Here is a 27,875-nt window from a genome sequence, read left to right as displayed (position 1 = left end):
TACAGTTTTAACAAACTGGCTTTTGAACAAGTAAGTTTAAAAGTATCAAGCAGGTGAGGTTTGTGGTGTTTTTTTTTTTTTTTTTTTTAATGCAGCACTTTAAATTCTGCCCCAAATTTTCAAGAATGATTTCAGGAGTGGCTTCTATTTTGGCTTTCTTAATTTGAACTTTCACATAAGTCTGATATTTAGACTTCATAAAACTCTGAATTTGGGCGCTTAAAATCACCAGCATTCTTTGAAAATAAGATACAGGTTTTTTAATTTCAAGAATAATTATGGAAAGTTATGTAGCATTTCTTTTTAATGTTGTAGAGATTTCTTACGTGTTTTCCATCTCCTGTCTGTTACAGGTTGAGTATAAACTGGGATTTCAGGTAGATAATCCCATGGCTATGGCTATGCCCCAGGCCAACATTTCTCTACAAGGAGAAGTTCCTCGAACACTTTCAGGTAAACTCCCCTCCCCCTGAAAGTGCACAGCTAGTGTTCTTACTAAGAATGCTTTTGGGTGGTATTTTGTTTTTTTTCCAAAATGCGTATAGTCTTGTGCAAGAGTGCAGTTTTTCTCTATTAAACATAATACCTTTACAGGCTTTCTGCCACAGTTATGACATTGCTAAAAGGGTATTATAGACTGAGAATATTAGTCTGAGAGTAGTATTTTTTTTCCCCTTGTTTAGTGGAGGATAGAGAAAAGGAAACATGACATTTTTTTATGTATATATACACACACAAGGTTTCCATTCTCATTCAACAACAGTAATAATTAACAAATTGCATGGATTTTAAAATCCACACCTTTTAATTTCTCTAGCCTACAGAGATGACATTTCAAGATGTGTGGGAGTTGTTAATACACTAAAGTGTTTATGGTAAGCTTAAAACTGTTAAAACTATTTTGAATATATACCAGCTCCTCCATAGAATTTATACTAGAAACAATTGCATTTGTTTCAGGAAATGTGCAAATCATGATCATTCCTGCGTGTTCTAGTATGGTTCCTCACTGTCTTATTGCTCCTTGAGTTATCTAACAGAGCACAAAATAGATATGATGCTTTGGTTGTGTACCACTTTTGTGAAAGCAGACACTGGTGAATTAGACTTGTTGTGTCTCCTCTGATGGTATAAATACTACTGGTATATAAACTAGAAAGTAAATAATGTCATATTAGTTTAAGCTTTGATTCCAGTCAGATTTGCAGAGACCAAAATATTTAAATTTAATGGTTGTGAAAAAACTGAACCTTCATAGTGTTTAAAAAAGCAATGAGGAAAACTAAATTTTCTGGGTTTCTGCGATAATGGAGGTTTCTCTTGTGACAGCACTTTAACTCCAAAGCTAATGGATGGCTAATGATCATTCATCCACAAATACAGTTTTAGTAATATGTAAATTTTTAATATAATTCACATAATTTAAAATCTAGGCCCTTTAACGCTTTAAATTACAAGGCATGAAGACTAAAATATCATTTCATAATAGCAAGTTCTCTAAAAATGTACTTTATCTAAACACTATTTTAAAGACCCTTATTTAACTGTTGTTTCGCCACAACATCTGAAAATTGCTCAAACTTAATTGTAATGTAATTGTATGTCTGTTTGCAGTGTTTCGTGTTGAACTCTCCTGCACTGGCAGACTCGACTCTGAGGTCACAATACTAATGCAGCTCAACTTGACAATAAATTCATCAAAAAACATCACAGTTTTAAATTTCAAACGAAGGAAAATGTGCTACAAAAGTAAGACCTTAAGTTTCAATATTTAAAAGCTTTTAGTGTGAAAAGTATGATAGGAAAGGAGGAGTGGGAAGGTGTATGATCCAGGACATGAGTAACAGTTCCCAAGAGTGAATGTTAGAGAGACCAGGAAGAAACCAGGTAAAATTCTGCCTTTCAGGGATGAATGGGGACCTTTGGTAAAAGCAGAAGCTGATGGATGAACAAATTCCCCTGGTGTTCTGCTGCATTGACTGATGTTTTTACATAAATAGCAAAAAGCATTTTCTCTGTGCTTGGAAGGAAGAAACTAGTTTCCTCAAAACTGCAGCACTCTAAATATGCAAATTGTTCCAAGAATTGCCAGCAAAATCTACTTAGCTTATAAATTGTGATAAACTCACTAAATAGCCAGTTTTAAATGTAAGCAGGTGTTAGTCTTTCAGACATGGAATACTGAATGATCTTTGTAGATAATGCAAACTTCAGAAATCCCAGATCAACTCTTCTGTGTTTTGACTTGGGGATCTGCAAGCACAATTTCCTCTTGGATTGTTACTATCTCCCTTTGCTGCTTCCTAGAAGTATTTTCACAGGCATCAGGAGAAAATTATGCCCAGGAACTGTACCCTCCTTAAAAAATGGCTGTGGTGTCCTGTTCTCGGGCAGCATCTGAGGATGGCCACCTCTTCACATACTGTTCCTGAATATTCAGTTTATTTGGAGCCTTTGAGGACAGTAACTGGCTTTTCAAGGGGGAGTTTGTCACTCTTCTTGAGTATGAAGGTCTAAGGATGAACTTCTTGAAGGTGTGGGTGAATGAGGTAGTGTGGCTGCTTAGTACAAAACGTTGCATTGATGTTATGGCAAGATCGTTCTTAATTCAAAGTGTATTCTTTCTAGTGAGAATGGAGGTCTGGCTGATAATGTTGACGTTTTTACCTTTGTTTTATGGTTTCCTAGGTACTCTTTCAAATGTTTTGAGTTTGGGGAAGTCATCACTGCTTATGCATTCATAGCTTATTGAGCTGCTCAATGTTCAGAGGAGGTTTCCATAGGCACCACATAGTTATCTGGGTGTGTGAGAGAGAGCCACTTCCTAAATTATGCAGAAGTGATTCTAACAAAGGTCACATTTCTGTGGGTTCATAAAAATGTCAATGACTTCTTTTTTCGGATGTCTGTTGATTGGTATAAAGCATCTGTAGATTTCTGATTTAATTTAGTGCGTAAGTTAAAAATATGCAGGAACTTGCAAGTTGTTTTGCTCAAGGCATTTGTAATAGTTCTCCTAAAGTCTAAAAAGAAGAAAAATCTCAGAGTTTTTTCTTCCTATCTCCTGGATTACTTTTTGACAAGTTTATCAGGCTGAACTGGCTTACCAAGGAGTCAGAAGGAGTTGTGCTGGGGAGGAAGCAGCTTGTCACAGCTGGGAGAAGGAAGGGGGGTGTGCAAGTGGGACTGTGCCTTTGCAACCACAGAAATCCATTATATTGCTTTAGCTGCACGAGTCCTCAGTGAGGTTCATCTGAAGCTATCTCCACAGCCTGCATTCCCTTGGTTTAGTGACCAGACTCAGTAAGCTTAGTGATGATTTATCCCCTTGCTAAAAGACATTCACACACGAGCCTGAGTATTGTTGCACCTCTTGTTCCGTATTTGTGAGGATTTAACTAGGCCTTACCTTTTTAATTCTTCAGTTTTAAAACACTCATGACTGTAGCATCATCTGAGAAAGTACAGTGCTTATGGCTGCATCTCTAACTTCTTCATAGGATGAGTAGCATTAGACTGGAGCCAGAATTTCTTCCAAAAGGTTAAGGTAGTATTGGTTGAACATTCAAGAAATTTTTTCTATCCTGTGGTAACTGATTCTGTGAGGTCTTTATTGTTTAGTGTCCTAGCATACACTCTCATACTCTGCACCTCCTCTTTCTGCTGTCTGCTGCTTTGGACTTTGGCGGAGAAACCGGAGGGCTTTTTGAGGTAGGTAGATCCAGTGGGTTCAAGCACAGCCTCAACAGACGTGTATCAGTGGTGAAATATGTCTGACCCATGTGCCTTAAGTGTGATTCTTATTATACAGTGGTAAGGTATTTAAAATGGCAATTTATTTTCCCATAAATTAAGCAGTTGACTTCTTGTGAAGGTCTACAATAATAAATATATACCAAACCTAATGGTTTTCTCTCATTTGTTTAGAGCTTGAACCAGAAGTAAAATCTCCAACATCTGATAAAAATAGCAGCAAGGCTATCTGTAAGTAGTTTTGAGTGTACAACTTCAGGTGTAAAAAATGATAAAGTTGTTATGTTCTGTTTCCACAGCTTTCCCTATGAAAACACTCCCCATGTAGTCTACTATACCCAGTATTTTAGTGGGGCTTTTTGTAATTAATTATTTTAACTGGGAATATATACTAATGAAAAAGGAAAAAAAACTAGTTCAAGTCTCCTTTTTTTTTTTTAATTGCATCTTAGGGGCTCTGGTTTTTGTACATGACTCGTCTATTTTCTTGACTTCAGGACCTATCTGGTTTGATGTTTTAACTTGTCAGTATTGAATAAATAGAATGAGGTAGTTTTTCTTACTCGTATTCTGGCTAGAAATGTCATTGTCTGTGCTGAGCCTTTGCAGTACCCGGAATGTAAACGTTTTTGCCAAAATGTTTTTGGAAAGCAGTGGAGTGCATTCCTCAGTTTTTCTCTCTACCACCTGCTGTCTCTTCCAGGGCAATTGTTCTCCATGATGTATGATCTAAAACTGGGGATTGGCTAGGGCTACTGCCTCTTCCTGCCTTCAGTCTCTCTGCCCATGTTGCTGCTTAACATTGGCTGAAGGACAGCCCTCTGCTGCAGAATTTTGCTGTATAACTCAACTGCAGTTGAGATTCTTTCAAGGAAGAGGATTAACTGCCCTGTTAACACTGCTAGCGTTAAGATTCAGGTCAGGAGGGCCATAATCCCACACACCCTAAAATCAGGAAGAGAAGCTGAAGTTGTGCTCTGGTACATTCAGTCAGTAAGCACTACCATCATAGTGCACCTAGCCTCATTTTATTTGCTGTATTGGTATTTCCAATGATACATAAATGGCATATAAATGATATATAAATATCATTTATTGGTGATTTCTGCTCTTCCAGCCCCACCTAGGTAGTCTCTGCTACTTACTGTGTTGGGGCTCCACAGGAGCCATGGAGGAAGGTTGTGTGAGGTATAATAGAAACAGCAGGACCAACTAGACCATTTTAGGATGTTCCTGGCTAGCTTTTATCCTTCATTAAGAACCGTCCTTTTGTCCCAGTAAATAGGTGGAGGCATTGAGTGGCTTCCTGGGCTCTGCCCTGCTTTGCTGCAGCAGGAACTGTGGTGCTCACTCTCGTGTGGTGACCATGGTCTGCTGCTGCTGCACGCTGGCTCCTGCTCCCTGCTGCTGCTGGGCCTGAGTGGCAGGGCACTGGGGGCAAGGTCTGGGAACTAACAAAGTGTCACTTGTTGTGGGGTTTGTTTGTTTGGTTTTTTGTTTGTTTTCTGGTTGTGGTTTTTTTTTGAGAGAGCACGGTTCAGTAACTTTTCACCTTTCTGTTTCAGTCGATCCTGTAAATGCAGCTCCCACCACTTCTACCCGTGTGTTTTATATCAGTGTAGGCGTGTGCTGTGCTGTTATATTCCTGGTGGCAATAATATTAGCTGTCTTGCATCTCCACAGCATGAAAAGGATAGAGTTGGATGACAGGTATGTACTCAAGCTTTTCAGGTGCATTTTTGTGACATGTTTATTCAGATTAGTGGGAGTTCTGGTCTTAAAACGAGCACTCTGTAGTAGCTTCCAATTTGTGCTCTTGATGTTAAGCTGTAGCAATTACAACCTGTGTAGAGTTGTGGTAAGTGCTATACTGCAGAAAGGCAGCAGTTGCAGGTGCTCTGCTGTTTATGGGGTGGGACGGTTGTGGCTGTTGGGTTTTTGCCAGGATAGGTGTGTGGAGGACACAACGGGGAAACATGGACAGAATCAGATCTATAGGGATTGTCAGGATTGAAGAAAAATTTGATAGATACATGGGCACACTGAGAATACTTGTTTTTTTCTGACTTCTACAGGAGATTGAATTTCAATTTTCTCTATTTTGATTGATTTACCAGTATTCACTTTGGCCTTAGGGTAAAGTTTGGGGATTACAACTGGTTGGATACAAAGCTGAAAATGTAGCGCTCTCCCAAGTGTATTTTCAATCCAGAAAAGCCGAATTGGCACATGTGTGCAAAAAGTGCTTGTAATGTGAACCCAAGGGCAATGCAGTCAGCTGAGTGGGGATTTAAACACTGAGGCGGAAGGGAGGCTGAAAAAGCAGGTGGACTGAGGCTCTGCTGAGGCTGTGAACAAGCTGCATCAGACACAACTGTCCAGAAGCAGGCAATTTTGAAACTGAATACTTTGGAAAACAGTTGGGCCTGTGGGTGGTCACCCCTGCTGAAAGGATATCTTGAACTGTTCCTGCCTGCACCCTTGGAGTAGCTCTGTCTTCAGCTTTCTCTCTATCCATTCATCTTTGGTTTACTTCCTGCTGCTTACACCTCTGGTGTCCCCAGACCACCTGATTTCTGGGGGGTGTCAATGTAGTAAGTAGTAAAGGTTTCTGAAGGCCTGATTATCTAAACAAATAACTTGTCAGCTTTCCTCCATTAATTTGTGCCTAATGGTCTACTGAGAGTTTTAACCAATAGCAAGGGATTAGAGGATGTGCAGCTTGCTTTAATTCAGAAGGGAAAAGTATTGCATTCATAGAATGTGAAAGTGGTGTCATCTATGAGGGTTTTTTTGAGTGTCTCAGCCTAATGGTGTGATTAAATGCCCTTTCATCCACTCCTGTACTTGATTTCTGTGGAGATACGAGCTAAAAATTCATCTACTGTTAATACTCTATAATTTGCAGGCATTAAAGAATTTGCTCTAAATCAGTATATGGCCACCTGATAAATTTCTACAAATTTTGTGCAGATAGTTGGATTTAGTGCTTCAGAGTGCCATGTGTGTTTTGAGCCCAGAGGTGCCTGACCTGACCAAATCTTGGGTGGGCTAAGAGCTGTGGTCAGCTAGTGTTGTAGCAACGATGTAACAGGCAAAATGTGTCTGAAATGAGGATCTGTAGAGTTTTGTTTTCAGAATGGGCACTGTGGATAGGAGCCAGCAAAGAGACTGTGAGGTGATGTTTCAGTGCTTGGTGGAGAAACCAGTTCAGTGTTATAATTTAGCCTCAGCATTACTATGCACTAGCATTACATATGATTGGTGACTGTTTAATGTAGCAACTAGTCAAGGGACTCATGAGAGAAGAAACAACTCCTGATTTGGTTTTGAATAACAAGCCCAAAACATTGCTCTAAAGGGGTTGTGAATCGAAGATAACGTCATTAGGGTTAACGACCTCCCAGGAGCAGCAGAGGCTGAAAAACCCACTGCTGTTGTTCTTAATTTCAAAAACCAGAACTAAATAAAAATGAGGAATGTTGTTAAATAGAAGCTAAAACCAGGCAGCTGAGTTTACAGGCTGCACATGGACTGTTTAAGAACATTGTATTGAAAGCTCAGAGCAAATGCTTGCTTACCTCCTATCAAAGGCACTTGAAAAAGTGCCAGAGAAAGTTGGCATGGCTTAACAGCAGGATAATGGAGGTTATTAAAAGCAAGGAGGCATCGTTCAAAAAGCTAACATAGTATGCAAGTGAGAAAACTGAGAAAGCCCATAAACCTGAGCAAGTTAAACCTAAAAACCAGAATGAAGCCAACCAGAAATGTAGTTTTTCAAACTTGCAACAGACATAAAATGAATAATTCCTTTTTCAAACTTGCCTGCAGCAGGAAGCCAGCCGAAGAAATCTGTAGGGCTAGTAGGTGATCAGGTTACAAAAGGAGTTTCCAGCCATAGCAGGAAAACAAAATGCAAGATCTGCATCAGTGTTTACTTCAGTGACCATGCCAGGATGCTTCTTCCCAGGGAACTCGCTGGATAGTGGATTATAATGAAGCAGCTTGTAGTTGCAATAGTGTGAACAGTTAAAATAAGTAGTAATAGTAAGCAGTAATAAGTTGCCAGCACCAGAGAGTATTCATTATTCATTCAAAAACTCTCAAGGGAGTTAAAGTGGAGTAGCTAGACTACCAACTGTGGCTTTTAATCTCATACTAAAAACTGTGCTGGAACCCTATACATGAAAGACAGTGAATGTGGGAATAAGTTTAAAAAAGGGTTTCCAGAGAGACATTGAGGGTGGCTATAAATCAGTAAGCCTGATGTTCTTATTGTGAGAATTAGTAGATTCTGTTGTAAAGAAAAAATTCAGCGTTTGCATCTCTGATTACAGTATGATGAGGAATAGTTGATTTAGCTTTCTTTTTTATTTAACGAATGTCATACTTCAAAGCTAACAGTGGTCCTTGAGAGCATCACCAGGCATGTCTGAATCCTTCCAGGGTGGCTAGCACTGCTTGGTCAGTGTTCAATAGCAGCCCAAGAAGTAAATGGAATGCTGATTATGCAGCAAGGCACAGGGTTATATCCAAAAGCAATTTCTTTGTTCTCCTGGTATAGTCAGCAGAAGTGGAGAAGCTTTTAAGTTTCAAAAAAGCAGGGGGGTGTTTGGTGTGTTTGGAAGGGGGATCAAAAAAGCTTCTTCTGGCCCTGCCATCTGATCTAGTAATAGGTACAGCCTTTGCCTGCAAACTTGCTCACCTGTTCTTAGGCAGTTACAGCTCCAACAACTCTTCCAGTAGGATTGTGCCTATGAGGTTAGGACAGAAGACATCCTGTTACCATTTAAGCTGTGGTTTGCCTGTCTCTTGAATGCTATGTTCAGCTATGGTCCTTCTACTCAAGAAAAATATCCCAGAAGCACATTGTAGGTGGCTCTGGAAGGGGCAACAAATATCATTAGAGAGGAATGACAAAGTAGATTAGGGCAGCTGGGTCTGTAAAAGAGAGCTGAGATGGGTACAGTGGTATAGGGCATACAACTGTTTGCAACAGTGAGGTAGGGAATCTCCAGCACAGGAACTAAAGGGCAGCAGATTGAGCTAGCAGCTGGCATGCCCGGAGCAATTGAGATGAGATCCCTCTGGCTGAAAAAGCTAGTTAAGTTTTGCAGGGTATTATGGGTGCCTCTCTGTTTGGCTCAGGCTACTTACTGCTTTCAGACTCTCACAGTTGTTGATGTTGGTACCATGGAAGAGATGCATACAGGTCATCTCTGGAATATAGTAGGTTTTTTTGTTTCTGGTATGACGGGGTGCTTTTTGCAACATACATTTTGTCACCTTGATTTTTTTGAAAGTGGGGAAAAAAGCACTGGAGAACAGAGCAAATTCTGCAAAACAAATAGGAGGAAGTTGTTCACACTTAAAGGACAGAAGTGCTAAGATTTTTTGAGTTACCTAAAATACATTTTAATGGGTGAGAGACTTAAAAAATGCCATTCTTTAAAAATGCCATGCAGTCTAGCCTGCAAAATCTTCTGGTTTTAACTTTAATAAGTTAATTTTGAATTTATTATGGTGCCAAGCAGTCATGTTCATGTCCATTTTGTTTTAAAACAGCATTAGTGACAGCAGTAGCTCACAAGGTTTATCCCAACCTTCCACACAGACGACACAGTACTTGCGAGCTGACACGCCAAACAATGCAACGCCAGTAACCAGTAAGTGTTAATCTAATTACAGACTCTTGCAAGAGACCCTCATGGACACAGCTGGAGTATTTGGTGATAGGGGTCACAAATTTAGTATCAAGTACAAGAGAAGAGCATGAATGCTCTCCTGGCTCTGTCAGTTTGCCTCTTGAGGTCATGTGGTGTGTGGTTTCATCCAGCCATGCTATAGTCAAGATTGAGGCCTCCTTAAGTACTGGGGCCCAGGTGTCATCACATGAGCATAACTGTGTTTTGTGGGATGGGGTATTCTCGCTGCACATAGATCAGTCTAAGGCTTCACTAGTGCCTGTGAAGCATCTGTTTCCGTAACACTGGAAAGAAGCTGCCTTAGGCAGTTCAAGCCGAGGGTGGTATAGAGCTGGAAGAGATAACAGCAAGTGGAAGTATCCACCTAGCCCTGGGATAGTTACTGAGTGGAGACCAAAGAAAGCAGTGTGTGTGTTACTGATGGTTATGTTTTTCTTTTCACCTTGTTGCTGCAATCTGCAATGGAAATGAACAGGGGAAAAAGCTTTAGAAGCATGATATATTTCTGATCTCTTACTGTTTATAGCTTTGCTTGAAAGAACATGAAATAGTTAAAAAGAACAGTGAATTAAAAGGAAGGGTGGCATTAATAATGATTAATGACTTGATTTTTTTTTTTTAAGCAACTAATAAGACCAAGTCTCCCATTGTCTTTTCATTGCACTTACTAGTGATACTGACCATCCTAATTCATAAGGGAGCACTGCAGAGATGTCATGATTACTCTTCAGCCCTACTGTGTTTTCCTGTTTCCTCCCCATGTGTGGAAACAGGTGTTTACCTAAGATTGAACTGCAACTTGGGAAAGTTTTGGCTTTCTCCTGAAATGTACTATATCTCCCTAAAAAAAAAGAAAAAAATTTTTTTTTTTGGTCATACAAGTTCATATTTCCCTTGTGAAGAGCTGTTTTTAAAATTTATTTACTAGAAACATTAATTTAAAAATAAGTAATATAAAAACCCCTTCCTTCCATAGAGTTTGGAAGACACCTTAACATGCAACTGATTCTTGGGCTGGTTTTCCCCTCTTGCCACCCAAAGTCCTTTCCCAGTCTTTTTATTTTCCATCTCATATCCCTGACCATATTGTGCTGTTGATGTTCTAGCAACCTCAGGATTTTAGGTTGGCCCTCTAAGTGACACCATTTGGTTAATTTGAATATGACCCCTGGAAACTCATTACTGAGCCTCTGGCAGAAGGGGAGAGGACCAAGCCCATATGATTAAACCCTCCTCACCTTGACGAGGACAGTAGCCATGATGCCTAAATGGCACCTGTATTCTGTGTTCAGTCCCTGTTGTTTTGAAATGTCTCTTACCTGTTTTGGGACACCCCCGGCAGCACAGAAAATGGTGAAAATTAATGTAAGACGAAAAAAGGTTGGATGCACAAAATAAAAAGAAAGAACATTCTTAGTCTTTCCACAGCTGTACTAACTTTATTTTCAGTAACACTATAATGTAAGAAAAAAAATCAAAGTAGTTCACAAAATTTTTCTCATTTATAAACTTGTATAAAAACATTCAGTGCTTTCTGACTATATTAGTGCACCTACATGTCTAGAAGGGCCAGAAGAGGGCAGTGGTAGTTTTGGTTACATCCCGCTGTGAGGCATCTTCCTCACTCCAACAAGGCTTCTGACAGTCTTTGACTGGTCTTTATTTCCTTGTCAGGGAAGTGCAGTGTGGTGTTAATCAGCTTCAGTACGTAAGAAGTTTTGTTTGCTAGGTGTTAATAATGAGACCTGATTGCATGACACTATGTAGAATTCCTTTGTGATTTTTCTTCCCCACAGATTATTATATTCACATGATTCGCTTGTGTTTTTTGTTTAATACTATAATCATTTTAAGATTAACTCATATCTTTTTAAGTACATGCTGCTTGCATGTCTTTATACCTACAGGTGGTGCTGAGGTGAAGCAATGTGCTTGTGTTCTTGTTATAAGGGTATTTATATTGGTTTGTTTGGCTCTGCTGGCTCCTCAGGTTATCCTACGTTACGGATAGAGAAGAATGATCTTAAAAGTGTCACTCTAATGGAGGCAAAAGCTAAAGTGAAGGACATAGCCATCTCCAGGGAGAGGATAACTCTAAAAGATGTGCTCCAAGAAGGTATTTATAGGACTCAGACACTTGTTAGTTACAACATGGTGTATATATATACATATATATATATATATATATTTATAGCTAGATTTTTTTTCTGAAATTAATCATGGATTACATTTCTGATCTTCTTTGGAGAAGAATGATGAATGTTTGCATTTGGGGTGTGGGGAAAACAGTTTCTAGAATTCACTGGTACAGGGGAGCAACTAACCATGCTCAGTAAATCATTGAGCTTGTCTGTCTTAATCTGGTCCTTTAAAGGAAGGGGTTAGATGGCTCAGGAATGAGGTAATTGGTTGGGGCTGCAAGTGGCAAAGTAATGCTGCTATAAGTTACTGCAGAGAGCTTCTCTTGACTAAAAAAAAAACAAACCAAACCAAAAAACCCTCTGTTGTCTAAACTTATTGTTTCAATTTGATAGCTTCTGCTTTGGAAATCTAATCAGCAGATGCCGCATTTACAGCTCTGCTATGAAAAATTCAGAGATTACCTGATTCTTTTGTCTTGTTTAATGTTTACTTTGGAAGATTTCATGCACAACATTTTTTATATTGAATTTGGGAAATAGCCTTAAATATTTAGGGGTTTTTGTCAATAATCTTTACTGTTGCAACTTCAAGTCTTTGTTCCCTAAGCCCTATGAGAAATCAGACTTTTCAAAGCTGGAAGTCTGAGATTATATCCTTTGGAAGCAGAACTGCTAAATGCTTTGCATTACTGTCAAAGAACAATGGGATGATGCTAACACTCCCCATTTAATATATGCCTCGGAATCTCTAAGGAGGGAGCTTTGTGCTCCACTCCGGTGTCAGTTCCACAAAAAGCTTCCTTTGCATGCGGGATGTGCTTTGTGTTCGTTTGTACTGTCTGTTGCCTGTAGCTGTGATGTTAGGAGTCATCTGATGACTAGAAGTGACTCAGTGCTGCAGCTACACTTCAGGTGTTCAGTGTGGAGTGACAGAGCTGCCCTGTTCTGCAACATGTGGCTTAAACGGCTGCTGAATGCAGTGTGGACCCAGTTAATACTGGGGTGTTGTTTCTTGGCCTCCAGCTGTTGTCTGAGTCTGTTAAAACCTTCAAGAGTTAGAGGACTAGAAGACACATCCTGATGAACAATCATCAGTTTTAGTTCAGGACTGCAGCAGACGTGAGTCTCTGAGATGACAGAGCTTCAGAGGGGAAGAAGTGAATAATAGAAACATCTGCATAAAACTGTCAGGAATTTTTAAGTGCTGCCGATGAAACTTGAATATATCTTACACACCTTGGCCAGAAATTCATTATAAACTTCAAGTAGCTTCCATAACGTAATCTATTTGAACATTTTAATAATTTAGGAGATTATGACTCTATTGTGGTATAACCAGTAAAGCAGCAGGTCTGAAAGTGGCAGAGGGATCTGTAGGGACCTTTTGTATTGCTGGGCTTGCGCAGCACCTGATTCTGAATCTGCTTCAAGCTCTATTGTACTAGATACAAGACAAAAATGTAGGTGTCCTAAAATAAAGTTTCTGGTGGAATAGCTATGCTTTAGCAAATTGAACAGATATAAATGTCCACTTACTGTTCATCATTTTCTGGTAAAGCAGAGGAAAGGCTTAGATGTGCCATCTGGAATGCAAACACCATAATCTGTAAAAAGCCCAGAGGAGAGTGAGGAAGAAATAGCATGTGCACAGTGCTGTTGCTAAATGTTATAGCACACCAATGATATAAAATTCTTGCTAAGATAGGTGTCTTTCAGGGTACTATTAGGGGAAAACAAACCAAACAAAAAACCACTACCAAAACAACAAAATCCCAAACTAGATCACAGAGGCATGCTGTGTTATGGTCCTACTGTGTCCAGATACTGGATTGTGTGAAAATTACTTTCTAATTTTTACATGCTTCCCCAGTCTCTTTAATTCCAGCATTTACAGATAGCTTGATACTGTGTTTCAGTACAAGTTCCCTTTGACTTTACCATGTATCTTTATATTGAAAATATGTATTGAAGGCACTTTCTTGATGTTTTTAAAAACCAGGATAGAAGGGTTTTGATTTGCTGTTAAAAAATTAATGCTGCCTTGTAGTCTCCTTAATTAAACTACTTCTTAGTGAGATGACCCCTGCCTTGCAGGGTTTACTTTACAGTCCCGGAGCAGGTGATAGAAATGTTGCACTGTCCCTGTTAAGTATTTAGAAACCAAATAAGACCCACGCTTCATGACAGAAGATGTACAACCAGGCTAAGGCAATCCTACCAAAGATCTTTCAGCCTAATCAGACGGGACAAATCAATGGGAAAGGGATGTAATGTATGAATAGACTGCATGAAGATGATGCATGCATTGGTGCCATGGTGATAATGTTACAGAAAAGAATTGTCCACCTGAGTTGTATAAAAAGTTAATTCTTTGTGTGTTACCACGACGCAATTGCACTTAGTCCAGCTGTTCAATGTATCTCCTCTTCATGTTAAAAATTTTGTGAATGGAAAAATGTTGGAGAGACTGAAAAAGCCCCCAGACAAACCCAACATCTTCCAGCTGAGATGAAACATTTAAGTAATGTGGTACTGGATTTTTTTCAAACTGTTCCATGTGTACCAGTTGGCTGAAACTGGTTTCCCTCTGAACATTTATAAAAGAATTCAATCTTTGTGAGAAATGTTTTGACTGGAGAATTCTAGACTGGCTGAATGAGAAAAGGATGGAGCTAGAGTTTTAGAGCAGACTGTTGACAAAGACTGAACTGCCACAAATAAACCAATCATTTGTATTGATACTTAATTTAACTGGATTCCTCTGCTATCATTAGTTCACTCTAACACTTGTCCCCCTAAATTTTAGTTATCTAAACCTTCCGGCACTTACTGCATATAGTTCTGAATCTACCTTGTGCTGGAGAGGTGGCTGGGTTATATAGTGTTGACTTAATAGGGCATTCAAGACTTCTGCTTTAACTGCTGTTGTTCCTAACTTTCTGCTGTGGGTGCTGCATTTTGAGGTAGTATTTTCTTAAGATATAGAATTCTGTTAATGTTATCAGTGTATTTTAACCACATAATACTTACTAATTTTATGTTCTCTTCATAGGCACATTTGGGCGCATTTTCCATGGGATTCTAATAGAAGAAAAAGACCCCAGTAAAGAGAAACAAGTTTTTGTCAAAACTGTTAAAGGTATGTGTTTACATGAAGGAGTGGTTTTGTGTCCAGTTGTTTAGATTATGGTGCATGCTGAGTGTATCAAATCTGTCTTTAAAAACAATCCCCTCTTCCCCAAAATATGCAAATGGCTACTGCTTAAAAAGCAAAAGCAATTGGGATGCTGCTTCAGCCAGAGAGAACAGAAATCTTATATGGAAGAAAACCGCATGTGTTCTCCACCAGTGCCTTCAGTTGTTATGTCTTGAATACTTTCGTTTATTATTTTTCTAAGTAAAAATTATATTTGTGTTTTCCCCCTTAGCATGTTACTGTTCTTTTCCATCCACAGCATTTTCCCCCTGCAAATTGCTGAAAAAGGGACTTGCAGTGCCTCTGAAAGATCTGTTACAAACATGTGTGGCTGTACAAAAGATAGGGCGTAGTTTCTGCCGTCCTTAAACTTTGCTACCAAAGCATGAGAATTATAATTTAGAACTTAATTTATACAAATATAGCAGCTTTGTTCAAGAAATATGTTGTTGGAGTGAATTAAGTCATGATAGGTAGACTTAAGAAACAGCAAGGTAAGTATAGATGAAAACAGTATTACACATATCCTACATATATCCCTTCCACCACACTCATCATTGTGAGAGTTCTGTAGTAGCTCACAACAGTTTTGCTGAATTCCCTGTACAGTACTTGCTTCACCAGTTATTTTTGTCATTTCAACTGGGTGTATTACTGGTTTTTCATTTTACAACTTCTTTTAAAAAAATATAATCAGGTTTTATAGTAATTTTAACATGTCTTAAATTTTTTTGCCTGGCTAGTAATTTTAAAAGATACTAATCATAAAGAAGGTAGGGATTGGTGAAGCTAAACTTTGTTGTTGCATCTTTCTGCTACCCATTTATTCCATGCCATTTTAAAGAAAAATATATTGCTTAAAGCAACCTTCTGTTATTCTTGGTATGTTTCTCCCACAGAGTCAGATGCTTGTGCTAATAAAGTGTATGTGGAAAGCCACTTTAGAAAAAGATTCATGATCACTTCAAGGGGAGAAATTTCTTAGCCAACCTGATTTGGAATAAAAGTAGCTAGAAAAGGGGTCCCTACTTCTTGAAATGGTCTGAAGTGGCAGTTAGGGATGGATGCTATTGCATTCTTTAGTTGCACGTTGTTCTTGATACAGGCCTAGTGGGATGGTGTGCTTTGGTGGTGAAGACAGGTCAGTGCCTGATACCATACCTGCTGCTCTAAACAAAATATGTTGAACTTAAAAGGTCTGACTTGTCAGTATTATGAGCCAGGTACCAGCTGTGAGTAATCAACATACGCAGTGTGAAATTAACTTCCTTTCCTGCCTGAGAAATCCCTACCTCCTAATCAGCCTGGTATGGCCAGACTGTAAGGTGGGATGGGTACTGACAGTGAGTACTGCTCTGGGCAGTGGGAGGGTAACCTGTGAGTAATCTGTCTCAGTGCTGAGTCAGCCAGCAGAGTCTGATCTGTGCTGTGGAACAACTGTGTTTCTGCTAATGAGATTTACAAGAGGGCTAAACAGTGAGGATTTGCTGCTGTCACTTGTCCTACTGTTTTCTCTTGCATGTCGTTGTGGGTGTTCCTAGATTCAGAGTGACAGTTACTCTCATCACAAGATGCTTCCATTATTTCTTCAGGAGTGTCTCTGAGGTGGTATACTTTGGTTCTGTAGCACTTTTCCTCCCTGTTAAGTCCAGAGAGGACTTCTGAAGAAGTAGATACACTGCCCCTTTGGAAGATGTTGGTAGCTAGCACTGTGTTTGCTAGTCATAGCCTTAGCAAAATTAATGGTCATCTTATATAAAGGCAAGTATTTTGAAGTGACTTCTAGCAAGAAGCAAAGGAGTGTCCTCTATTAAAATTAAATAAAAAAGGTATGCTTCTTTACAGTATTTTAAGAACTGTTCCTGAATTCTGCCCTCTTCTGTTGCCCTCCCTCCTCCCCCCGCCAGGAGTCACATTGCTTTTATTTGATATAGTTTCCAAAAGACTTACCCCGTATCACGTGAGCCTGGTGCTCCTCTGTGTGTGATGAGGCAGTTTGACTTGGGGCATCATTCACCAGTGTCACCTCAATCTGTGATCCCCTTTGCTGTGTTATTTGGTGGTTCTCTGCCCTGATTCAGAGTCAACAAATGCTATAGCTATGTGAGCCCCAAAAATGTTGTGAGCGGGTGCAGTTTGACAGCTGTGCAGCACTACTCAAGCATGCTTGCTCTTTATAGCATTGGATTAAATGTTAGTGAAAACAGATCTTAATTTAGCTGCCTCCCATCACCATTTATCCAACTGCTTTACCTCAGTGGGGCTTCCAATCCAATCTTAAAGCTGCCTTTCTCCCTTTCAGTGGCTTGTATCTTTGATGCAACACACATCCTCACTTCTTTAGCCCTTCCCTTTGCAGTGAAAGACTTGCTGGCTGTGGTGACCTAGAGCATGGTCTTAAGGGAGTAATGATATTCACATAATTGTTGCCTGTGGAGAATTTCTCAGCTTTAAAAAGGATCTATATGGACAAAGTTTATAATAGATTTTACTGATACTTGTCTGTGAAACAATACTGGTTTGGGCAGCAGAACGTTGCTAGGAAAATAACTGTAAACATTCCCCCATCTCCTTACAGCAGTTCATTTGCAGTGGTAATATTAAGCAGCCTCATCTTCGTACCCTGGCTGTGATAGCTGTGTGTGCAGCTGGATCATGTAATAAGTTGGGAATTTGATCTGCTTGGAAAAAAAAAACCTGCAAAAATTCTCTCTTAACCACATTTTTTTCCTCGGTCTCGTTCATTCTGTGACCACACACACACACTGCTGTTTTGGCACAAATGCAGGAGTAGGGCAGGACCACAAAAGCGAGATGGGTAGGAGAGCTATTAAACTGACTTAAGCATTTCTGTTGCTGAAGGCAAGAAAGGAGCCTGAGGATCATGAAAAAGAAACAAGGAAAAAAGGCTTTGTCTGTGTAGCTAAGTTATCCACCCAGACAAGTAAGAGCTGCTCCAGAACTGTCTTGTTTTACCCAGTAGTGCACGCTGATAAAATAAAATCCAGTGGTACCCCGAATGTCAGAAAATAATGGGCAGGGAGTGTGGGGTGTTTCAGATCTTCTGAAAAAATGTGAACTGAAATTCTCTCAGAAGATGGTGTGAGGAAGAATAACCTTCCGGAGAGAAAAAATACCTCTTCTCCCCAGGATCAAGAGCTTGAGAAACTTAAGACAATGCATTGGCTGTTTTGACATTAGGGTAGTTGCTATGGCTTTAAATCTGGAACTGGCAATAGAAGAAACTATTTGGAAGGAGAACACCTTGACATGGCAAATATGATCAGTATACTTGTGTCCAAACTAGAATTTCATATTAGAATCATATAATCATTTGAGTTGGAAGGGACCTTTAAACAGCATCAAGTCCACTCCCCTGCCATTGGCAGAGACACCTTCCACTAGCCCAGGTTGCCCAAAGCCCCATCCAATGTGGTTTTGGACCCTTCCAGGGAGGGGGCAGCCACAGCTTCTCTGGGCAACCTGTGCCACTGTCTCACCACCCTCACTGTGTGGAGGGGGGCAGGGGGGAATTACTCCTTATGTCCTATCTAAATCTATCCTCTTTCAGTTTAAAACTGTTGGCCCTTGTCCTGTCACTACAGGCCATGATAAAAAGTCTTGTATATAAGCCCCCTTTAAGTACTGAAAGACCACAGTAAGGTCTCCCTGAAGCATTTTCTTCTCCAGGCTGCACAACTTCAACTCTCTCAGCCTTTCTCCATACCAGAGGTGTTCCAGCACTCAGATCATTTTCATGGCCTTTCTTTGCACCTGCTCTAACAGGTCCTTCGTTTTCTTGTACTGAGGACCCCAGAGGTGGATGCAGTACTCAAGATTGGGGTCTCATGAGAGCAGAGTAGAGGGGCAGAATCCCCTCCTTCAACCTGGGAACTTTCTCTAGACATGACCTTAGTTGGTGCAGTTGTGTATTGGATGTCAGCCTTCACCCCTGCAGAATAATACCCAAGTTTGCATTGTGCAGAGAGGTAAAGCTAGTGGAGTAAGTGATTATCTGCTGGATGTGCCTGAGAAAGCCCAGCAAACAGTATATATGGGACTGGAAGACTTCCTTGTGCCATGGGCAGGTCATGTACGTTGGCTTTTAGGAGAAGACATCTGCTGTGCTAGGAAGCGTGACAAAGAAGGGTTATTGTGCCATTCAAGCAATGGTTTCTGAATACTGCTCATTAGGAAAAACCTGTGAAGACTGGTCATGCCCTGGATAAAATAGGCATGACCATGATATGACCATTATGATAGCAGGTGATTATCATAACGGATATCTTTTCAGTTGTTGCTGTATTACAGGATCCATAACCTTTCAAGACGGGTTGCTTCTAACAATGTAGAGAGTGGAGAATGTGCTGTCAGTTTTCTCATTTCATATCCTGGAGACGATGCATGTTGTGGCTGACATGCTCATCGGACAATAGACCCGAGTATTTCTTGCTCTGAGATGAGTGTGTTTGCAACCTTGTCAGTTTGCCCCTCTGCCATCATCTTATCTCTTCCTAGGGTTGATCATTTTCCCCAGAGGATCAAAAAGCAAAGATAGTTGACTGGTTATGGCAGTGACTGCAGCAGCCCTTCGCACTTTCCTTCCCTAATGTTTTCTAGCCCTCTGTTAAAGTGTTGAGCATTACTGTAAACCAGAAGAGTGCTGACTGAAATCAAGAAATCGTGTTTTTTCTGAAAATTAATACTTGTTTTCCCTTCTGAAGTGATCTACTGTTAAAGGAATCGGTAATACATAAAACCTGAGGAAGCCTGGACCTGCCTACCTTTGTCCTGAGTAGCTCTGTAAGTGAAAGAGTGTGTGAGACTAGTTTCCAGGAATGTATTGTATTCCCTATTTTCTCAAACTGGGATTGACCTTTTAGGTCAGACTCTGAAAGAGCAGGTTTGATCCTAATAAAGCAACATCAGTGCAGAAAGCAAATATATTGGAGTTTGCTTGTTTACCATTGTTTCACTGCTTTTTTCTACCCCACAGAATTTGTCTGGGGTCTTTCATCTGAACTGTTCATTGAGTATTGAAGTACTTTTCAATCAATTCGGTGATTACTTGTTCCATAGTTCAGACTGAAAAGTTGGAGACAGTTCTCTTGAAATCTCAACACCACATCTTTTATAAAGAGAGTCTGAAGGCAGAATTCATCTCCGAGTGCCAGAAGCTCACTGCAGATTCCTTAGAAGAGAATTTTCTTTCACCTAACTGTAGTGCACTCCAGAGAAAAGTTGTAGCATGCCCCAGGTAGTGACAAAGCTTCTACCTGCATGTTCATGAAATACATTAATTTATAATGTTTTTTTTAATGCTGTATCATCTAATGCTTTAGAGTGTGTCTGGATCCTGGAGTCTTCCATTACGTGCAGTGCTCTGTGCCAAAGAGGAGAGCTTAAAAGAAAAATGTGTATCGGTTGATGAAATTAGAGACAGCTTTCTGGAAGCTCTAATAACTTACAAAGATCACAAGCCCTGGGCAAAAGGTCCCTTGTTCATACTTTCTCTAGATCCTTAGTATTGGACATCCAGTTGTTTCTTCCTATTTGCAGTTTACAGTTTCACTGTGTATTAATTTGCTAGTCACTGTTGTAATATTTTCACATTTCATCTTTTCTATGGATAATTTGCCTTCATTCTTTCTTTAAATGGACATACATGAAGATCAAGGATGTGTGTCTCATTACCAGTAAGAACAAGAATATGTTATGTGTACTATATTTGGGATATTAGAATCTGTGGATCAACACAACCTGAATAAGTTCTTTGTTAGATGAGAAACTTAGTTGGCATTTGTGTTCTTCATTGTGTTTCTTGCTCTACAGTAGAATTGTTTTATGAGGTTGTAATGCTTCACTTTCCAGTAGGAGGTTTCCAATCACTCTGAACTTTAGGAAGTGTCTCGGTTGTTGTGTTTCTCAAAGCTGGCATTGCATCGCTTGTCAGTGATTGACAGATCTCTTCTGCCTTTATATGGCATGAAATAGACTTTCTTGTGAATCTTCTAGATCATCTTGCGTCAGAAGAGGAAGAAAACACACAGTTTTCACCTTTTGATTTAAAGAACGCTTTGTTTAATGGTGCTTTTCCTGTGAAGGAGAAAATTCTTTGCAGAACAAATGGAATTGTATTATTCCAGGAACATACGCAGTGCGTTTGAGTTGTGCAGGGCCCTGACTCATTTAGTATATTCTGGCCAAGGTACATTTCTGTTAAAAACAACCGATCGTGCTGTTCAAGATAACCTGACTGCTTCCATTTCATTTTCTAACCACTTGAAATTTTTCCTATGTTCAAGGAAGGAGTGTTTGAAAACAAACCACCCATGAAAAGCACTGGAAACAAAGTCATAGTGTAAGTGAAGATTAACTCTTAAGACTTCATAATTTTATTAAATTTAACAGAGCTTTGAGTTTTGTTCACATCCTTGTAGGTCACTAAAGGACTCTTTCAGCACTCTTGGATACCTTCAACATTATACTCTTTAAAATTTTTACTTATTGTTAATCTGAGATGGGATGCTCAAAGTGTACCCACATAGATGATGTGGATCATGATGCTGTAATGGAAGCCTTGGCGAAGGACCTTACCATGAATTCATCAGGTACATCTCAGGGCTGCAGCTGCCTAGAATGAGTCAAAGCATGCACTCTGCAGTGCAAGTTTGTGTTGAGTTGTAGGTATGAAGGAACCTACTAGATGTTAAATGTTGTATGTTAAAACAAGTAGGATTTAACTGTAGCATGCAGACCTGTTACTGCCTTCATGTGATGTCTGTTCTGGCCTGCTTACGGCCCAGCTGAGTTGCAAGCTGGTGACCCTTTAGAACTTCTTTAGTACATTTAGAAGGTGTAGGAATAGAGATCCTAAGAACTTAGGCTATGCAAAGCAGGGGAAAGCAAAAGGCATAGTTAGGTGAGTTAAAGCTTGTTATAAACCCTTAACCAAGTTGAAGTGTTTGTTGTTCATATTAGACATATAGTATACTGCAGCCTGGAGCATATGCAGTTGTTTCTAAGGTGCTGATTTAAATTGCATCTGACTTTACATTTCTGGGCAATTCATTCTTAAAAGCACTGTCTTGTGAAAATATTTATAAGTTTAAGTTCATTCCTTAAATATACAGTATTTAAGTTAATAGTTAAAAGTATTTAACCTCCCAAAATCAGAATACAAGATCTTGTTTCTGTAGAAGAAAGTTTATGACAAAAAAAATCCCAGAAAAGAGCTGCTTCTAGTCTGTTAAATTCTTAAGCATCTTCCTAAAGGAATATACTTGAATCTGAAGAATTAGGGAAAAGTGGCCAATTTCTGAATATCAACTTAAAAATATGCTGTATTTGTCATTCAATCCTAGTTCATTAAGAAAGTATCCCGAGACCTGAAATAGTACAGTGTACGTTAAAACAACGCTCAGTAGCAGCTCTGAGGTTCCAAAATACTATACTACTATAAGATTTACTATTCCATATGCTTCTGCAGGGAAAAGCAAGTTTCATCATCTACAGTACATTTTAATTTACATAGTTAAAATCACTACTTGCATTTCAATTTTGTTAGCTGCTGCCCTTTAGCAGTTGATAGGCTTTGAAACATTAAATCACTTATATGTCACTTCCCCAGTTTCCCTTCGTTTACGTTCAGCTTCATTTTAATTGTATTACTGAGCAAAGGGCCTTTTGCTTGTTGCTATTTGCTGCTGCTACTTGGATTTTGGTATTGTTAGGTAGGGAAGTGGCAGTATCCCCAAATCATACTTCTCTCTACCCTTTTCTGTGGCTTCAAATGCACACACAGTTTTTAATGTAGGAAAACCAGAACAGTATTCCCCATTTTAGGTGGTGTGTTGAGTCATTCCTAGAATATGTTGAAGTCAGGCTTGAGTTTGAAAATATAAACTGTGTTACTTTGGAAAATAAATTTGTGCAGTATGGAAACACATTTTAATATAAATAGCCTTGGCATTAAGATTGGAGGAGAAATCCTGCTCTGAAACTTTTGCAAAACTAAGCATGGTGTCCTGTGTTGTAACCTCCATACGTTATGATTTGTGTATGTATGTCTTGACATACAGAAGATGTGACTTCTGTAAGATGCGTGGTTGCCTTGTAAAGCAGATGGATGTTGATGTGTGAGAGTATAGCCATTACCTGCAAGCCTCTGGCTAGCTTGACTTGCGTGTGCAATGAGAGTGGCTAAACAGGAGCAGGGTGGTTTGCCTTCACTTCCGTGGTAGGCAGAAAGCCATTGGATGTGCTACTGGCTTCCACAGTAACTTGTCACTACCTAACTGTTAGGGCCTCTTGAAGTTTTAAAGAGCAGATATTTTTGTGTATGCATTTTCCCTTCTATCTATGAAAAAGCAGATTGGCTCATGACTACTTGTGTTCCTTAAGCAGTTCATCCTTCTGTTGAAGGACAATTCTGAAAACGTCTGATAGCAGCATTAAAAATGTCATGTACAGCAGATGTGAACTCAGGATAGTCTGAGTATTGAATTTCTTCTAAAAACCCCAAAACTTGTGTAGAGGGGTTAATTCAGGCATGTATTCTCTTTGAACTGGGCTTGAATTCTGCCTTGAGAGAGATTTTACATAATTGCTCTGCAGAAGCAGCAGTAATTGTAAAGGATGTGTTGATACTAGGAGCATTTCTTACCTGAAGCTGAACACTTAGGACAGTTCTAGTACTACACTCTCAACTCCTGTGGACACAGTCTGTGACCATTGTGCCTGACTATGCTTTTTGCCCTTCAGTAACTTGAGCTTGTGGACTTTGTCACAGTACATTTGGCAAAGCCCAGAAGTCTGAAAGATAATAAAGGTAATACCAGATTTGTGGAAACAGCTAGCCATATAGAAAAAGGGTTGTATAAGCATTTAGATGTTGGGGAATATTAGCCTGCAATATGAGACAGAAGGAAGTTCTCACAGGAAGACGATGTTACAAATGGTCCAAAGGTGAGAAAAGTTTCCGGTAAAACATCTTTTTTTAAAATATTGCTGTCAGGAGATGTGTTGCTCAGAAGGCTTAGACGTCCTAGCTGTGGTGTTTGAGGAGTTGCTTCCGGCAGGAGTGCTGGAAGAAATTGCTGTGTGTTACTGCTCACGGTAGACTATGAAGGGTGTCGGCAATTAATTATTTAAACTTTGAAGCCTTTGGTTATATGTCTTTTAAGACTCTGCTGTCTGTCTGAAGAAATAGATTTTAGTGACCATACTACAGTCTAAAGTCTAAGTCATAATGCTGCGCCTTGCTATTTTGAGATTCTAGGAGGTCTGACTTAAGATGTTATTCTTGAAAGCTATCCAGCTAATAGTCCAGCTAGTGGGGTAACCCACTGCAATATCCAGGTAATTGCTGCTTTTCATCTCTGGTAAAGTAATTTGAGGTGTGGAGTGACTCTTTTCTGATATGCTACCACATAGTGAATGTAGAGCATGATGCTGTACAGTTGTTAAATGTGCCCAGTCTCAAAGAAAGCAAATTGCTGCAGTGTTAGTGTCATTGCAAAACTCCCCAGAGATTTTTTTCACATGATTCATGTGGGTGATGAACAAAGATTTTTAAAACACAGTTTTGCAGATGAACTTTGACAAGTTGGTAAAAATCAGATAGGTGCTCTTGTTCCCCGTGAACCAGGAAGGGCCTCAGCACATGTAACACTTGCCAGAATTGTGTGGAGAGATTAGGCTCTTATATAAAAACAGTAGTGCCAAGAGCTCCATTGTGCCTGGCTATATACAAATAACGTAATATTGTGAGATAAACTTGCAGCCGTATCAAAGCTTCTTGAAATCCTAGCTTGTTCTTGCTCTCTGCCTTAGGGTAGACTTTCACAGCCAGGCTCTTGGCACACAAAGGTGAAAACCTAATGCTTTAAAAGCATCTTCCTAGTTCTGGAATACATTTACATCTCAAAATAGACTTGCTTTTAAGTACCTTCTTAGTTGGACCTTTTTGGTCCTAATTGAACATTTCGAATTACTACTGGGTATTAAATCTTTCTTAAGTCATGTAACTTGAAGACTTTGCTGTTCAGGTACTCAGCTGTCGGTGTGTGATTGTGAAAATAGCCTTTTGAAAATACATGATGCTTTTTGGGGGCTAAGAAGCACTGACCTGGCTACAGCTCATGATCATCAAGCTGCAACTGCATGAATTGTTGAGCACTGATGTATTAATCACAAATAATGTTAATAACTTGGAGGGGAGTTTAGCTTTTTTTAGGGCTTTGAAGAAGTTGTGCAATGAGCCCTTTGTTGCCTTGCCCTGGAGTGTTTGACTTAAACTTGGGGCTGCTGTTTCCTGATGCACAGATTTAATATATGGGAGACTGTAGCCTCCTCTTGTCAAGGCTTTAAGCTGATATTCTAATTTAAGAGGTTTCTAGCTCTGTGGGAGGCTTTCCCCGCCCCATTCCCCCCTCTTTAGCTGTGTGTGGCTGTGTTCATATCAAATGACTTCACTGATCTGGTACAGAAAAAATGAACTGAAAGAGCCTGTGGGCATTTTTGTGTGTTTGATAAAATCATTCCCCAGGTCTCATTTTGTGTGGCTCCACACATGATTCTGTGTATAAAATGCCTGTGTGTGTGCTTACATGTAATGCTTAGAGATTTGATATATGGTTTGGTACAGGATTACACTTTGGCCCAGGCAGGAAAACTAAATCTGTAGGATTCACCTTCGTACGTCCTCATAAAAATGTCTCACCACGCTGGAATTGCTTGGCCATGGCTGTCACTGGCTTTGCTCTGGGACTGTGTATTTCTCATGTCAAAGCCAGAAATACTGTGGATTTTCTGGATTGCTTTTAAGAGTCTTTAGTGCAGGATGGTCAGATTCACCAAGTCGTCTACAACAAAATATATTATTACCGAAATCACCATCTTCCTAATCTGTGAAGACCTTTCTGTTGGGATGCTTGAAAGTGGTTATAATCTACTAAATGTGACTGTTTGAAATGTACTTTTTGTTGTGTAACTAAAGAAAATGCCTTTAAAAGGAAGTCTGATTGCAATAGGGACTGTTGCGGTATTTTTTTTTTACCCCTTTTTGACTAGAATCACTCAAAGAAGTGATGATTTATATTCTGTTTTGGATAATATCTAGTACAAAACCACAACAATCAAATTGTGTGGTTGTTCTAAATTGGCACCAGTCTAAGATAGAGGAAGATTAGCCTTGTACTGCTATTGTTTGTTCTTAGTGTGTTGAATTTGTTGATGTTTTGTAAGTTTTTTTCCATTCAGAAAACAAGGAAATAATATTGATAAGAAAACACAATACGGATGCTGGGACTGTTTCACAAGATAAAATTTAGATTTCCGTATATACTTGAATGGGAGTCAATCGTCCTTTTTGGGTGTTCATTGACTATAGCATGGTGTCTCCAGGCTGAAAGAAAACAGTGAAACGTAACAGTGACCTGCTGAAAAACACCCTGTGTGATGGAAAGGGAAAAACCTGGGCAGAAGGGTGTCATCTCTTACACTGTTAGCGTGAGGAGATGAATAGGTGCATTGTCTGAACCAGATCAACCTGTTCTATAGACTTTAAAGCCAGTTTTAAATAATCTCTGATACAGAGCTTCGAATTATTATATGGTGGCTCTTAATTATTAAAAGCAAACCAGTTAAGCAAGCACAGGGCCAAAGAGTATATAAGTGAGTTAATCAGCTTAAACTCACACCTAGTAATCTCTTTTCTCCCTTTGTCGTGTGCTGGGTTGAAAAAGTTGTGGTCTTTGAATTGTAGTAATTCATGCATTTAAACTTGAAGCTGTGTACTAGAAGCCTGCTGGCAGTTCCTCTCACTTCTTACAAGATGCTATTTTTAATGCTTCTTGCCCTTTATAACAGTTGGATGATTCAGCCATTCATGCCTATGTAACTTCATTTTAATGTAGTATCTTGTTTTTCTTACTTGTTTGCAAGCCTTCTGAAGTCTCTCCTACATATCAAATTCATCACGTATGAAACCCTTGAGTGCTGTTGCTGCACAGTAGGTAGGACCTTCTCTTTCTTGTGCGTCTGTGTGTTGGAGTGCAAACCAACCATTACTTAAATGTGTTCCGGTCTGCAAGAACCTGTTCATACCCACCCCTATACTGACTTGTTAGCAAATACAAGGAAATGCACTGTTCTGTGCATCCCATAATATACCGCAGCCATAACTGTCACTAATGTAATGGCACCTCTGTGTCTGCACTTCTCTAGAGCGCTGTGTTTTGGCTTGTGGTGGTCTTGGTCCTTCCAGCCTGTGCCGAGTCTGGGCAGCATTGCTCATTAGGGGCTTCCAAGCATACTCAGGGTTTAGTGCCTCTGGCTGGGACCTGTATCTGCATTTACAGCCTCCATTTCCTGATCTCCTCCTTTTTTAGTGCCTGTATGCTTTTGGAAAGAAAGGCATGCCTCCTTTTTAATCTCTTCTGAGCCAAGGTGGTAAAGCAGCCTTTGAAGCCATTTGCCTTGGGATATCATTCCTTGCCCTGATTTAGGGGAACTTTCTCAATCCAGCCAATGTTTTGTGGCTCACAGGTTCTTGAGTTGCGCGGTTTCTCTTTTGATGAATCCTTCTTAGGCAGGAGCTATGTTGTGCCTCAAGCTGTCTCCACTTCCAGCAGATCTGGAAAGCTAAATGCCAATTTGTGTATTATGGTTAGAGCCTGTCTATTTAGCTTGCCCTTGCCATGAGGGGGAAGTCACGCTCTCCCGGGGGCTTTGTGCTTTCTTTTCCTACCTTGTGCTTATCTGCATTGACCACATTCACCACTCTTAACTCTGTCAAAAGTCATGTTTTCTTTTGCAGGGTTAAAGTTCAATTAGGGAAGGGTGTCAGAGCTCATACAGGGAGGAGGGTAAGACCATGAAGAAGGAGAAAGAGCAGATGAGTTCTCTCCTATTCCTCCCAGGGCAGTAAAATGTTAGTTTGACTCATCTGTAATATGTAAATTAATCCTAATGCAGCAAGGAAAACTATTTGGCCTTTGTTGGGCTCTGTCCTGTGCTAGCATGCTGCCTAGGCACACTGGTACTGGTACTTGTTCTAGCACGAAGGAGGGACAGAAA

At 39.8% G+C, this 27,875-nt stretch overlaps 1 protein-coding gene across 2 annotated transcripts in view; it reads left to right on the top strand.

Moving 5' to 3' along the window:
• Positions 1-27,875, top strand: part of RYK (receptor-like tyrosine kinase) — a 41,762-nt gene that overhangs the window by 1,546 nt on the left and 12,341 nt on the right. Inside the window, exons 2-8 of one of the 2 annotated variants that reach the window (XM_026855536.1) lie at positions 354-453; positions 1,615-1,749; positions 3,928-3,984; positions 5,319-5,463; positions 9,319-9,419; positions 11,449-11,574; positions 14,652-14,738. In XM_026855536.1, coding sequence (XP_026711337.1) covers positions 390-453; positions 1,615-1,749; positions 3,928-3,984; positions 5,319-5,463; positions 9,319-9,419; positions 11,449-11,574; positions 14,652-14,738 — 715 coding nt within the window. In that variant the 5' untranslated portion in view covers positions 354-389. Of the gene's footprint in view, positions 1-353; positions 454-1,614; positions 1,750-3,927; positions 3,985-5,318; positions 5,464-9,318; positions 9,420-11,439; positions 11,575-14,651; positions 14,739-27,875 lie in introns of both variants that reach the window. The other variant, XM_026855534.1, reaches the window with a different exon arrangement.

Source organism: Athene cunicularia (genome assembly GCF_003259725.1).
Source record: "Athene cunicularia isolate RWA chromosome 9 unlocalized genomic scaffold, athCun1 chr9_part2, whole genome shotgun sequence".
In the NCBI taxonomy this organism is placed as follows: domain Eukaryota; kingdom Metazoa; phylum Chordata; class Aves; order Strigiformes; family Strigidae; genus Athene; species Athene cunicularia.
The sequence above is the reverse complement of the archived record's forward strand: the minus strand, read 5'-3'. Positions and strand labels throughout refer to the sequence as shown.